Source organism: Pagrus pagrus (genome assembly GCF_965226575.1).
Source record: "Pagrus pagrus genome assembly, chromosome: 16".
Lineage (NCBI taxonomy): Eukaryota > Metazoa > Chordata > Actinopteri > Spariformes > Sparidae > Pagrus > Pagrus pagrus.
The window spans coordinates 29387006-29401605 of NC_140200.1; the positions used below are offsets into that span (position 1 = coordinate 29387006).

At 39.3% G+C, this 14600-nt stretch overlaps 1 protein-coding gene across 2 annotated transcripts in view; it reads left to right on the forward strand.

Moving 5' to 3' along the window:
- Positions 1 to 14600, forward strand: part of LOC311271726 (uncharacterized protein) — a 46421-nt gene that overhangs the window by 8351 nt on the left and 23470 nt on the right. For both annotated transcript variants that reach the window (XM_084377518.1, XM_084377519.1), the window contains 6 exons: positions 2118 to 2265; positions 2353 to 2537; positions 2647 to 2735; positions 2818 to 2886; positions 2978 to 3082; positions 4087 to 4161. In XM_084377518.1, the coding sequence (XP_084233644.1) occupies positions 2118 to 2265; positions 2353 to 2537; positions 2647 to 2735; positions 2818 to 2886; positions 2978 to 3082; positions 4087 to 4161 (671 nt within the window). The remainder of the gene's footprint in view (positions 1 to 2117; positions 2266 to 2352; positions 2538 to 2646; positions 2736 to 2817; positions 2887 to 2977; positions 3083 to 4086; positions 4162 to 14600) is intronic.

Here is a 14600-nt window from a genome sequence, read left to right on the forward strand (position 1 = left end):
GCGGCTTGATCACTGAGCATTTGGTCGCTAAGAAGGCTGTTAAGAGTGGGACAGCTCGATCTTACATTTCCTTCTTAGTGAAAGATCTTCTTAAGCTAAGAGCGACTCGGGGAAACACATCCTTCTTTCACAGCGTTCTTAAGAGCGCTCCTAAGAAGATCTTAGCACTTAAGAGCTTCTTAACAAATCTGGGAAACGCGGCCATTGGCAGGGCCAGACACAGCTTAATGAGCTTCTCCACCTCCGAATGCAGGATGGACACATCCTGGATGGTGCTTACTTCTCGTCCCCTACACACATTCCTCAGTATGGGGGAATGCAAATGTTAAGGCATCTGGAACAAGTTCGCTTAACTGGAAAGACCACATCCATCCCCCACACTTTTGAAAAGCTTGCCACGCCAGTGCCCCCACCCCCGCGCGCTGAGGACAGCAAAGAGGTCTGCAACAAATACATTGATCACTTGGCCAAGGGATCTCCTCCTGCAGGGAGACGGCTTCAGGGACTCACTCCGCTTTAAATAACCTTCTGTATATCCAACTACTGTGAAGCTGCTGATTATGTATTTTAATAAAGCTAGAGAAAACTGTCTGACATGACGTGGCGTCGTTCTTCTTTCTTTAAGCCTGTTGTAGAAAATATAAGGAATAGAAAGCACAAATATTTGTGTTAAATTCTGACACCACAACTGAAAGAAAGAAAGCAGCCGGTGAATCAGATCAATAGAACGTTTTTTTTTTCTTCTGGTTATCATCTATTGATATTCAGTACGCTACAGTTGTGGTGTCAGAATTTAATGTATTTTATGTACACAAGCAGGAAAGCTGGTGCCGCGGCCGGCGGAGAATTAATATGTTCATTTGCTCATTTATTTGCTCAAACTTGGAGCCATATGTGATCATAATGATGATGAGAAAAGAAAACACATTAACTAAAGGTACTGCCTACACTGAGATTCGAACTCATACTAGCGGATGATTCTGCTCATTGAGGGAGCTGCTCTACCAAGGGAGCTATACATCAGTCATAACACACATCATTTATACATTTTTTCGTTGAGTAAAAATCCTCTCTGAATTATGGAACTGATAAGAATCATTTCTTAAATTGCTTATATGGACGTTGAAACTTCTGTAGGCTGTGCGTAATTGTTTCTGCCTCCGCTTATTAGCCGTGGCTGCAGCGAGCGAGCGAAATTACAACCTCAGATAACTTTAGGGTATCAGATATTATTATAGGCTATTCTTATATTTAAGCAACATCCAGTCAGGCCGTGATACAGGCTCACGGGGGCGGACTGGGACAATAATTCAGGTCGGCAATTTTACCAGTAAACAAATGTTCCTTAAAAAACAACGAATGTCCATATTTTAGCTCTACTGTAAAACAAAGAAAGCACAAGTGATTATCCAAGGTCACCCAGATAATTGAGGTGTCCCACCGCTGTGAAACAATCAGTCTGAATCAATCTGATACGGTTTAGCAGTCCCCCTCTCCATTCACTCTACCTGTAGCCTAAAACAGCGCCACTCTCCATTGCAGCTACATTGTGGTCAAATGTGGAATTGTCCCAAAATCGTTTGAGCTGCAATTCAGTACTATGCTTCCACCTAGTGGCTACAGTTGTCACTTACATTTCACGCGTTGCGTGAATCTCGCTCTCCGCGAGTGAAATGGCCACTCTGAAGTAGTACCTACTGTAATGTTAAGTCTCCAGCCCTGTGATGTTTTGCCGTTGTGTTTTTCACAAAGACCCTGGCCAAGTTAAAGTTAACTCTGAACGGCTACCTATCATTAACCACAGATTAGCTAGCCAACACCTATTAACTTAGCATTTGTTTCAGTGGACCGCTGCCAAACCAGCACAACAGCCGTTCAAAGTTAGCTTTAACTCGGCCAGGGTCTTTGTGAAAAACACAACAGCAAAACATCACAGGGCTGGAGACTTAACATTAGCTACCATTTACCCAGGGTCCACATTTAACTTTCTGGCTCAAATGAAGGTATCATTTGGCTGCTGTTCATTGTGTTGATGAATCTGAATGAGGTCATTACTGCTTAATTGGACACTGTCCAAACTAGGAATTTTAATGTTGCTCCTACACATATCTCTGCAGGCCCCAGTCCCATGCAGGGGACTTTTCCTGGACAATGTGCATGCTGCCCTCCAGCAAATCTGCCCCATCTCAATAATAATTATCGTCATTATAGAAATGATAACCCCATGGATCCACACCAGGAGCCTCGACACTATCAGCAGTCAAGGTATGAGAACGATTCCTGTCCTGTTGATTGACAGTGATTCATATGATATGTAAACCTCAGATTGTTACTGATTATTTCCCTTCACAGGAATCCTCCCCGTAATAGGTTGCAAATTAAGGATGGTCAAAATGCCTGCCATGGATCTGTCCCTCAGAGTGTGGCCCCTCTTAGTGATGTGATACATGAGGTCAGCGTGGATCGCTCCTTCCAGGCTGATCCAGGACCAGCAACAAGGGAGATCAGGAAGACTATCAGTCTACCTGAGGAGTGTCGTAAGTCTCATAGTGTCCCTCATGAAAATGTGCATGTAATGATCTTTTCATACTCTTATACAATGTAATAGACTTGGTTAAGGATGTTATACTGACTTTTTGTTGGCAGGAAATGTTTTCATCACATATTCTGTGGACATAGCCAAAGAAATGCTTCCTTTTGCCAAATTTCTGACTGATCAGGGATTTGAACCAGCAGTGAGTTCCTTCATGTCTCCATCACCTTTGATTCTCAGTGACTCTCCAGACAACCACTCACGCTCTGCCTTTCTCCTTACAGATTGACATATTTGATAACCCACTCCGAAGAATGGACATCACCAAATGGATGGACAGATACCTAAATGATGTAAGTCTGACTATTGAGTCCGAGCAGAATTTGATTTAAATTGCAATCTTTGGTCTTCTGCAGCAGCTGACAATGATATGTCATTATACAGAAATCAGTGCTCATCATCGTGGTCATCAGCCCAAAGTACAAGGAGGATGTGGAGGGAGATGGAGATGATGAACATGGCCTGCACACCAAGTACATTCACAATCAGGTGGGAACTTACATTACTGTCAACAATTGAGGCAGGAATGTCTGTGTGAAATACCACCCTCTTGTGGCATGCTTATGTCATTAATCTCCTCCTCCCATGTACTAATAGGAACAGAGGAATGAGGAAATGGCTCCTGGGACTTGAAAACACTGCAAATCATTTCCCAGATAACAAAATTTACCAGAAATGTTCAACTAGCCCATATACCACGTGGAATGATGGCACTTGGGCGGTCCACTCCTGGCCATGCTATGGCCCCCCACAAGCTGGCCAAAGCATGGCCAGAGGTCAGCCAAGAGCAAACCAAATAAACCAGATCCAGCCCACGAGGATATTCTATCCTCTAAACTGTGGTCCAGACTAGGGCCAGCTCTGGTTTAATTGGATTGCTCTTGGCTGACAAATGGCCATTCTTTGGCCTGCTTGTGGCGGGCAATAGCATGGCCAGGAGCTGACTGCCCAAGTGCCATTTTTCCACGGCCAGGTGAGCTGATCTGGTGTGGGCCAGATCTGGGCAGCAACAATTTTGCTATCTGGGTTGCCAGCTCTACTAAGTATCCCCACACTCACAGTCCCACAATGGTAGTGTGTCACATGTACTGAAGCAACCCAGTTGTCGGCCTTGAAAGCTGTCACAGCTCACTGATACTTAGTGCAATCACTTCTCTTTGTTAAGGCTGTTGTTTGGTGTTAAAGGAGGCATCCCATGGGAAACTCAAAAAGCTTATTGGTGATTTTATTGTCATTCAAAGAGAAAATAACTTGTTTCACCCCTGTGTCTATCTAGTATCCATTAGACTTTTCAAACTGCAATGCTTTAAAGGGCAATATAGGCTTCAGTGTATCAGTAGCTCGAATTGAACTCAAAGAAAAAATGGCACATGACAAATGGTAATAATTTTGACCAAAGATAGAAGACAGTGCATTGCTTTTTTGCCTGTATTATTAGGTAAAGCACTTGTGTAAGCTTATGTTTTTTAATTAACCTCTTATCCTGTTGCTAGATCCAAAATGAGTTCATCCAACAAGGCTGCCTGAACTTCAGACTGGTACCTGTGCTGTTTCCTAATGCAACCAAGGTAAGTACAATCAATGAACACAGTAAAGGGTCCATTCATGGAAATTCATTTTTGACTCTGGAAACAGCCTATTTTACAAAACAAAAATCTGAGCTTAAAAGTACACTTACCAGCTCTCAAAGCTTTCATCAACACCTTATAGTCTTCAAACATGACGAAACATGACTTCCGGTGGCAAGACGTGAGGACGCCAACTCCTGCCACACGCTGTTCCTTTCAGATGAATTAATTTGTATTAAGGTAGATCCTTCATCCGAGGTTATTCTACATTGGCCAAAACTTGCTGGCTATTTCTGGATACTCTATGCCGTAATTTATGCCTTCTAAACCAGCTTTGTGCAGCACTGGCAGCAGCATAATGGATCCTGAATCCCTTGGCAAAATGATTAGAGAAATCAGCTGCGCTTGACAACAAGCTTAAACCTATCCACGAGGAACTAGAGAAACTTTAAGTTACTATCAAGTCATGTAAGTCTAAGGTGGAAGATCTGGAAGCTGCGGCAAACGCCATGGAGGGACGAATGTCCGCTGCGGAGAAACTATACAATGACCTGCTAGTTGTGAATGAGCAATTAAAAGACAAGACAGATACACTTGAAAACCAAAGCAGGAAATTTAATTTGCGCATACTGGGGCTACAGCAAGGGGTCGAGGCTGGTAAACCCACCAGCTTTGTTAACAATCTTCTCTATGAAATGTTTGGCGAAGACGCCCTGGGGCCGCCTCCCTTGGTCAGCATTGCTCACCGCACAGGTGCTACAGCCAAAGACGGGAGCTGCTGCATGATAACGCGGCTGCACAGTTTCGAGGTGAGGTGCACGATCCAGCGCCTGACAGGTGAAAAAGGGGGCAAACTGTACTTCAGAGGACAAAGGATCAGCATTTACCCTGATATGACTGCTGAGCTGCGGAAACAACAGGCTGAATTTAACAAGGTGAAATCACTCCTTCGTAAAGCTGAGCTGAGATGTGGCATTGTTCATCCCGCAAAGTTACTGGTCACTTTCAACAACAAAACTTTTTCCTTAACTCGCGCAATGGAGGCTATGGATTTCCTTGCTCACGAAGGCCAGCTCCACTGCGGATTCAACACCTTCAGGCTGACAGACTGTCTGCAAAAAGAGTGGACAGATTATTTCATTCCTCGGCCTTGTAAAGGACAGTTGAATGTGGAGTTATGGCTGTGATCAGGTATGAATTATTATTACTATTATTTTTTCTTCTTTTTTTTTTTGACAGAAGACATGGGAGGCACTTAAGTGCCTTTGGAAAATATTCCATGCATAGCCAATTAGACATGGAAGTATTTTTATTTTTGGAAAATTTACAAAGGCTGGGCTAAAAAGTATCTAGGTCCATGACTATCTTGATTTTTATTTTATTCACTTATTTTCTTACTTATATACTTACTAATTTATCTATTTGTTTGTTTACTGATTTATTTATTTTTAATTTATTTTCTCTGTTATTATTGTTACTCTCTCTCTCTTCTTATTCATCTATTTTGTCTCCCCTCGTTAATATTAGAGTTATTAGTTTGTTTGTTTTTTTATTACTCTAGTTATCTTCTTTTATTTTATTTTATTTTATTTTATATATATATATATATATATATATATATATATATATATATATATATATATTATTTTTTTATTATTTATTTTATATATATATATGTATATATATATTGTATCTGTTATGGTTAGTACTTAGTCACTATTTTTAATATTTTATATCATCAATATGGGTTAGGTTGAAGGGAATTTAAATTAGGAACAGTGTGAAGGGAAATGTCCTGTTTGTCACAGCCCTGCTAGTGTTGTGGGGTAATAGGAGTCAACAAGAGGGGATAAATAATGAATTGGATCACACAAATTCTATGCATTTCAGGATTTCTCCCCACTTTTGTGTTAGGGTGGGAGGGATGGTGGAGTTTTGGAAGAGGGTTGTGGGCTTAGTAGTGGGAAGACTCTGGCTTAAGGAGAGGGAGGGGAGGGGAGGTGGGCTACATGCTGGCATTAGAGTGAGATCTATCCCGAGCATTTGTGTATGCTACCTTCTTGTATGTTACTTATATTCCCTCTCTCTTTTGTTTCTTCTTCCACATTAAAGTAGTTAATGGTGTCAGGCTTATCTATTTTATCATGGAATGTACAGGGTATTAATGAAGCGAAGAAACGTTGTAGTTGTTTACAGATATTAAGGGAAAAAAAGGTAGACATTGCACTGTTACAAGAAACCCATTTGATGCAGCAAGATATTACCAAAATTAACAATACTATATTTAAAGTAGTATCATATTCATCAGCAAATAATAAAACCATAGGAACAATCATATTATTTCGTTCTAATCTCCAAATTGATATTGTGGGGAAAGGCAGTGACCAAGAGGGGAGGATTGCTTTTGTCAAAACTATTATCGAAGGGGAAAAAGTCGCTTTTTTTTTCAGTATATGCTCCCAATGTATATGATAAATCTTTTTATTTATTTCTATACCAAATTCTCCATGAAATCAATGAATTTAAACTTTTTTTAGGGGGTGACTATAATACAATTATTGATCCCTTAATGAATTAAACAACTAAGACTAATGTTTCCCCAAACACCCTGGCACTATGTAATTTAATTTCAGATTATGGTCTTTTGGATATATGGAGAACACATAATAAGAGACTATACATTTTACATTTTTCCTTTTCGAGGATAGATTATATCTTTGCCTCCTCTCAATTGGTCCATCGGGTTCAGAAAGCAGAAATAATACATATGTCTCTGTCTGACCACCATGCCAATCTGTGTGTTTTCTTACTAACTGCATCTCCCAGTCGTGCAACACGTTGGCGGTTTAATACTAGTCTTTTGCAAAACTTGGACTTTATTAACCAGTTTAGAGAAGGGTTAAGGGAATTTTTATCCATTAATAAAGGCTTGGTATCTGACGCTAGAATTATGTGGGATGCCACAAAAGGTTTTATATGGAACAATTCCATAGTGTTTGCCTCTAGTCAGAATAGGAAGCAATGAAAGGAAATAAATAATTTGGAACATCATCTTTCTTCCTTAATCCACTGTTACGCTCGACCTAGGGAGTCGAGCCTAACATAAATAACCGACACCCAACAAGGTGCAAGTTAAGTGACACAAAAACAATTTATTTATAACACGAGTAATAAGTGCAATTATGTACAGTGAAATAGGTGCTCTATATACAAGTGGTGAAGCGTGGCTTCAGGATGAGCTCAGGCCTAAAACAACAAACAAAACACAGATCTAAACTCCGGGGTCCGAATCTATCTAAGCCCTATGAAAAAGAAAAGAAACAAAGGACAAGTGCTGAACCTAACTCCCTAACCTAATCAAAAAACGGGAGAAAACTGACGTAAAGAAAAAGGCAGCTCACCCCTACTGCTTCCCTAACCGCAAACACTCTTGCTCTGGTTTTACCCAGAGCACACTGACACTCACAGACACTCTCGCACTTGGGCTCACAAACACACTCTCATGCTCTCTAAATTGGGTAGATGCTGGCACAATAGCGAACCACCGCGTTCTCTGGCATTGCCGGCTCTTATAGTCCCCATGACATGCGGGAGCCACACGATCCTCTGGGGAGACAGGAGCTCTCACTCTGTGTACAAAAAGGGAAAAAAACACACACACATACACACACCTACTAACGAATAACGGCGCGAGCCGTAACACCACCAACAACAAAATGGTTTCTCTACTGAAAGGGAGAAAGAGTTATCCATAACCAAATTAAAATTAAATACTCTCCTCAGCCAGAGGGCCGAATTTTTAATACATAGTTAGACAATCCCATTATCTAGATGGCAGCAAACACAGTTTTTTACTAGCTAGTAAACTCTGTAATAATGAACGCTTGTCTGTTATATCATCAATACAGTCTGAAGAGGGCATAATCTTGTATGATCCTCAACTGATAAATCAGCAATTTATAAATTTCTATCAAGAATTATACCAGAGTGAAACAGATGAAACGGAGGGCTCAATTGAACTCATGAACTCCTTTTTTGAGGACTTGTTTTTACCTCAGCTTACAAAAGAGGAGAGTAAGTCCTTAGACGATAGAATTACTTTAAATGAATTATTTGAATCACTGAAACAGATGAAAAGAGGCAAATCGCCTGGATTAGATGGCATCCAACCAGAATTATATCTTGAGTTCTGGTCGGACTTAGGACCAATTATGCTTGATATGATTGATGCATCTCTCCAGAAGGGATTTTTTAACAGGGACGTTAATACAGCTATTATTTCGCTTCTATGTAAGGCAAACAAAGACCCTACAGTCTGATGTGAAATTGTTTGCTAAAACTTTAGCCAATAGATTGGTTAGCTTATCCATCCTGATCAATCAGGCTTTGTGAAAAATAGATTAGCATCAGACAATGTCAGAAGACTACTGCATATTATACACACTGCACCTAATATGTGTCCCCTGCCTGCAGTGTTATCTACACTGTAAACCCTAATAAGTTCACAGAACTCAAAAATTATTTTGTAACAGATTACACAAAAATATTTTAGTGATGTTTTTAAATGTTTTAAGTTTACATAAAATAAAAATTACATTTGCAGTTGCCTTAAATTACCTCAATGTTATCTTATAAATATTGATATTCCTCAACTTATAATTAGGGAGTAATTCACTCAAAATTTTTAATATTTTTCAACTCATACAATGTGGGAAATACACTCAAAATTTTCAATATTTTTCAACTCATATACTGTGGGAAATACACTCAAAATTTTCAATATTTTTCAACTTATATAATGTGGGAAATACACTCAAAATTTTCAATATTTTTGAACTCATAATCTGGGGGACATGCACTCAAAATTAATTCTAAACTGAAATACTGATGTCGGCCCACTACACAATTATAATCAGCTAATAATGTTAGAAAACATGAAAGTGACACCACAGTGACAATTTAACAACTTTTTTTATTCAACACAATGTGCTTTTTAAACATCACGAATCAAAGGAGCTCAGTCAAAACAAAGTGCTTGTCATAATTTAAAACAAAAGGAAAAGGAAATGACTCCAGCAAAACAAAATGTGTTTTAAAGTACATTAAGTGTTAATAGTTCCATATTCTGATAGTGGTCATTGCTACAGAGGGTAGATTCAGTATTTTGGGTCTCCATCTCACATTATTCAGTAAACATTATGATAAAAACTCACAAAGGATTCATGATAAAATTCAATAAGATTCTAAGTATAATCCATCCTTAACAGCAATGACAACTATTAGAATGTGGAGCCATTTAACACTGTTTAAAAACGTTTTGGCACTTACTGTACCTTGAAGGCTGCAACTCACTTTTTTAAAACAAAACATTCAAATAAAGTACTGGTTTCTACTGTACTTCAACTGGCAACATCAAGGTAGTGCATTAAGGTAGACATTAGGCAACAGAACATTAAACATGTATAGTGCATGAATTGAACAGTCGTTTCCCACAAGTTATTCAGTGCATAAACTTGGGCTAGGCAATATGTCAATGTTGTGATATTTATGTATTAGCAATCAATGTATTAAATCTGAGGTAGAAGAGGCAAACAGTGTCACATCTTAAATCTGAGGTAGAAGAGGCAAATGGTTACATTTGTAAAGAGGGGGAAAAAAACAAAAACCTTCCTCAATACTCAGTTCAACAAATAGTCCATTCTGAGTGATTCACTCATTGAACAAATCATTATTCTTACTGTACCTTGAAGGCTGCAACTCACTTTTTTTTTTTTAAATAAAACATTCAAATCCTTCATCATTCAGATTCTTTGGGTACTGTAGGTCTAGTGCATAGACGTACACAAAGAGCAGGAGAAATGAGTCAGCCAGATTTGTGGGACCACTCACAAGTATTTCATCCTCCACGACAATACAGATGATCTCAGGGCTGAAGAGGGCCACATCAGTAGTGTCATCCGTGACGACTGTCAGGAGAGCCACTGGAGTGTCAGTGAGGTCTGGACCATCTGCTGACTACAAAACACAAATAATACAGGAATGAGTTCAGCCCCTCAAGGATACAAATCATGCTAATGATGTCTAGACATTATTGTCACTTAGCACTTTACACTTGCAACTAAGTTACATGTTGAAACTATTTTCTTTACATATGCTTATATCTTATGTTAGTTTCACACCTATCTGTTAGCATACTTTTTGTTTAGTGGAATGCTTTATACTTACTTTTTCATTTATGTAATTTCTACATGTCAGTTTGCAGAATAACAACTCAAGTAAACTTCATAAACAGGTCCTGGGGGCTATTCCAGAAAGGAGGTTCAACAAACTCTGAGCCTAACCCTGAACTCTGAGCTGACTCACCCTGTGAAGTGAAACTCTGAATTTTCAGTTCCAGAACAGCTGATCTGAGTTAGGTAAGTCGACTCTGAGTATGTTAACTCTGAGTTGAGCTTGTGCCTGACGACTAGTAAAAAGCCATCATCAATGGAACTCCGATACTGTGATTCACCATGGCAACAGGGGAGAAAACAGGAAGCAGACATTTTCTGGGAAAAAAAAAAAAAACTAACACGGCTGTGGCCGTAACAAAAATCACTGACAGAGTTTTAGATGCGGTTGTCTTTTCATTTTGAATTTAACATCACTTTTCTTTTATATTAGCCTTTGAGGAAGTGGTTGAATGTTGTTCAATGTTTTGTTTTATTTTATTTTAGGGTGTTTTATTTTATTTATTTAAATGCAGTCAGCTGAAAATGAAATATAAAACCAGTCTGGTGATGGCTCCTCCACTTTGGCACTTTGAGATTGTTTTATGAAAAGTGCGTTAGAAATACAATTTATCATTATTATTATTATTACTTTGAAAAATATAGATATGCCTACTAATTGCTACTTTTGTAGCTATCTGTAGGAAATAAAGAAAGCCAAGTGAAGTGTTATTTCTCTTTTTCTGGCTGCTGGAAGGTGAAGAGTTTTAGTTACCTCTCTTTCTGGGGGGTATTCCAGAAAGCGGGTTTTGTGAAAACTCTGAGGCTGGATTGCACCAACAAGGTTTAACCTTAAAATCAGATTAAATCATGGTTTAAGTTTAAATTCTGTTGCACCAAACTTTAGACTTAGTTTAGAATTAAGAATTTTTACTCTAAACCAAGTTTAAATTTAATTCTGTTGCACCAGAACTTTAAACTCCAGTTTAAACTGTGATCGAGAATTAATTTTAAACTGACAGTTGGGAAGGTTTAACTTTAACAATGGCTGCATTTTTGAGGTGGATAGAGCAAAATAATGAAGTTCCTCGAAGAAAACTGAGAGACAGCCTCAATCCTCTTGAATTTTATGATGAAGAGGAATTTTTGGTGAGATACCGGTTTACCAAGGAAACAGTTTTGGAGCTGAACAGGAAGACTGGACCAACTGTCAAACATGGCAGTGACAGAAATGCAGCTGTACCACCGATGCTACAACTCCTGGTTGCCCTGAGGTTCTACGCTACTGGCTGTTTCCAGAGGGTGGATGGAGACCTGTTCGGTCTACACAACTGAACTGTTTGCCGTATTGTCAGCAGAGTGTCTCGGTCCATTGCATCTCGAAGAACCAGTACATCCGATTCTCTCCAACAGTGGAAACCATGCTGTTGTCCGTTTTCTTGTCTTCTATTATTTGCCCATATTGCTCCATTAATTCGGTCAGCAGGTGTTTTTCAAAGGAGGAAAAGTTTGAGTTTCTCTGCCGAGCCATAGTAACGTATCCAATCTGTCACAAGTGACGTTAGGCTAACGTTTTTGCTAGCTAGCAACAATGTAACGTTTGCTGTAAAAGCACCCATTGAAACAGTCTCCCTCTTTTTTTATATATAAATCCGGGGCCCTGACAGCACGCTTCCGATGTAGCCTATATATTTAATTGCTTATTGAATTATTAATTTTAATTTCGATATCCACAAGTATCCCTATTGATTTAAATCAGTTTAAACAAAGTTTAAATTCAGTTAAACTGAGTTTTACTAAACTGAGATTAATTTTAAATGGTGCAACAGAGCTCTGCTTAATTTTAAACCTGGATTAACTCATTTTAAACCTAGTTTTACAAATCTCTGATTAGAGCTAATCTCAGATTAAATTAAACCTTGTTGGTGCAATCCAGCCTGAGTTTGTTAACCCTGAGATGTGAGAAACTCTTAGGCTGGATTGCACCAACAAGGTTTAACTTTAAAATCAGATTAAATCATGGTTTAAGTTTAAATTCTGGCTTTATACCAAACTTTATACCTAGTTTAAAATGAAAAGAGATTAAATTTAAACCTCTCTTTAAACCTCAGTTTAATTTTTACTTTAAACCAAGTTTAAATTTAATTCTGTTGCACCAGAACTTTAAACTCCAATTTAAACTGTGATCGAGAATTAATTTTAAACTGACAGTTGGGAAGGTTTAACTTTAACAATGGCTGCATTTTTGAGGTGGATAGAGCAAAATAATGAAGTTCCTCGAAGAAAACTGAGAGACAGCCTCAATCCTCTTGAATTTTACGATGAAGAGGAATTTTTGGTGAGATACCGGTTTACCAAGGAAACAGTTTTGGAGCTGAACAGGAAGACTGGACCAACTGTCAAACATGGCAGTGACAGAAATACAGCTGTACCACCAATGCTACAACTCCTGGTTGCCCTGAGGTTCTACGCTACTGGCTGTTTCCAGAGGGTGGATGGAGACCTGTTCGGTCTACACAACTCAACTGTTTGCCGTATTGTCAGCAGAGTGTCTCGGGCCATTTCATCTCTGAAGAACCAGTACATCCGATTCTCTCCAACAGTGGAAACAGCTGCTGGTTTCTACAGGCGAGCTGGATTTCCAGGGGTGCTGGGTGCTATTGATTGCACACATATCCCGATACAGAATCCTGGTGGTGTGAATGGAGAGCTTTTCCGCAACCGTAAGGGATACTGCTCCATCAATGTTCAAGTGGTGTGTGATCAAAAATCTGAAATAACCAACATTGTAGCACATTGGCCAGGATCAACTCATGACAGCAGGATCTTTGACAACAGTCAGCTTTGTGCCATCCTCGAGAACCAAGCTTATGAGGGCCATCTCGTTGGGGATAATGGTTATCCATGCCGCTCATACCTGATGACTCCACTTCTGAACCCTCAAACACCAGCAGAGAGAAGGTACAACTCCCGTCACATTGCAGCCAGAGGAGTGATAGAACGACTCTTTGGAGCATGGAAAAGAAGGTTTCCCTGCATTAAAGATGGACTGCGCACAAAGCTGGACACCACCTTGACCGTCATTGTCGCAGTTGCAGTTCTCTACAACTTTGGAAAGAGGCGTGGAGATGAGCTACACTTTGAAGCAGATGAGGACCTACATGAGGACATAGAGGACAGAGAGGATGACCAGGAGCACAATGCCAATCCAAGTGGGAATGCTGTGAGGCAAACTCTAATACAGAACCACTTTTCAGAATAATTATATAAATACATGTTTTTGTAAATAATTGCTGACATTGTGGTGAAAAGTCAATTTCCACATAATAATTGAATTACTGCCAACTATGTCTGGTTGAATACTGCTTTAAGCAATATCAATAAACTAATAGTAGCTTGACCTGTCAATAAGTGTCTTTTTCAAACTGTGAAGCACAGAGAAGATGCACATTGAAGAAAAGTAAAAATAGAAATTTTATTTGTAAATATTTCAGTGCAGATAGCTATACATTTTTTTTTATTACCATTCATTTTACAATAGGGGTAGGCTACATGTTAAATCAGTGAAAAATATTCTCATTTTATGATAAAAAAGTGGCATCAAGGGTGAAACTGTCGGTAAGCATCTTCTTTTTTTTCAGCAGCAACACTTCCTTCTGCAGCTTTAATACTTCTTTCTGTAGTATGGCATTTTCGATTTCCATTTCAATCTTCTCTTTCTCTAAAACCAAAATTTCCTGGTGTGTCACGTAGGGTCGCTTGTTTCTCCTGCAGCTGTTCAAATCAGATGAGGAGGATGATGACAATACAAAAGAGGAAGCTGCACCGTCTTGCAGATGCTCCTCTTGCTGCACTGGCCGCAGTGTTAAAATGAACTCTATCAAAACAAAAAACAAAATATATGGCGAAAAAACAAATTAATTGGATAGGACAAATAATAACTGATTATTGACTGAGGTCAGTAAAGCGTGACTGGATTTCTTACCATCTTCCCCGGGTGAGTCTGAAGTGAGCTGGTCCAAGATGCCGTCGTCGTCATACGGATTTTGCAATGGCTCCATCTGCTGCGGGATGAGGGAATTGATTTTCTCCACCGGTGAATCATATTTCTTTGGCGGAGGACCTCCTCCTGTGATGAACATCTCTCGTCTCACAGTCGCCGCATCTTTTTTGGCTTTCGTTTTTAAGTTTTTCCAGCAAGCTTTAAGCTGCGCAACGTCTCTTTTCTCC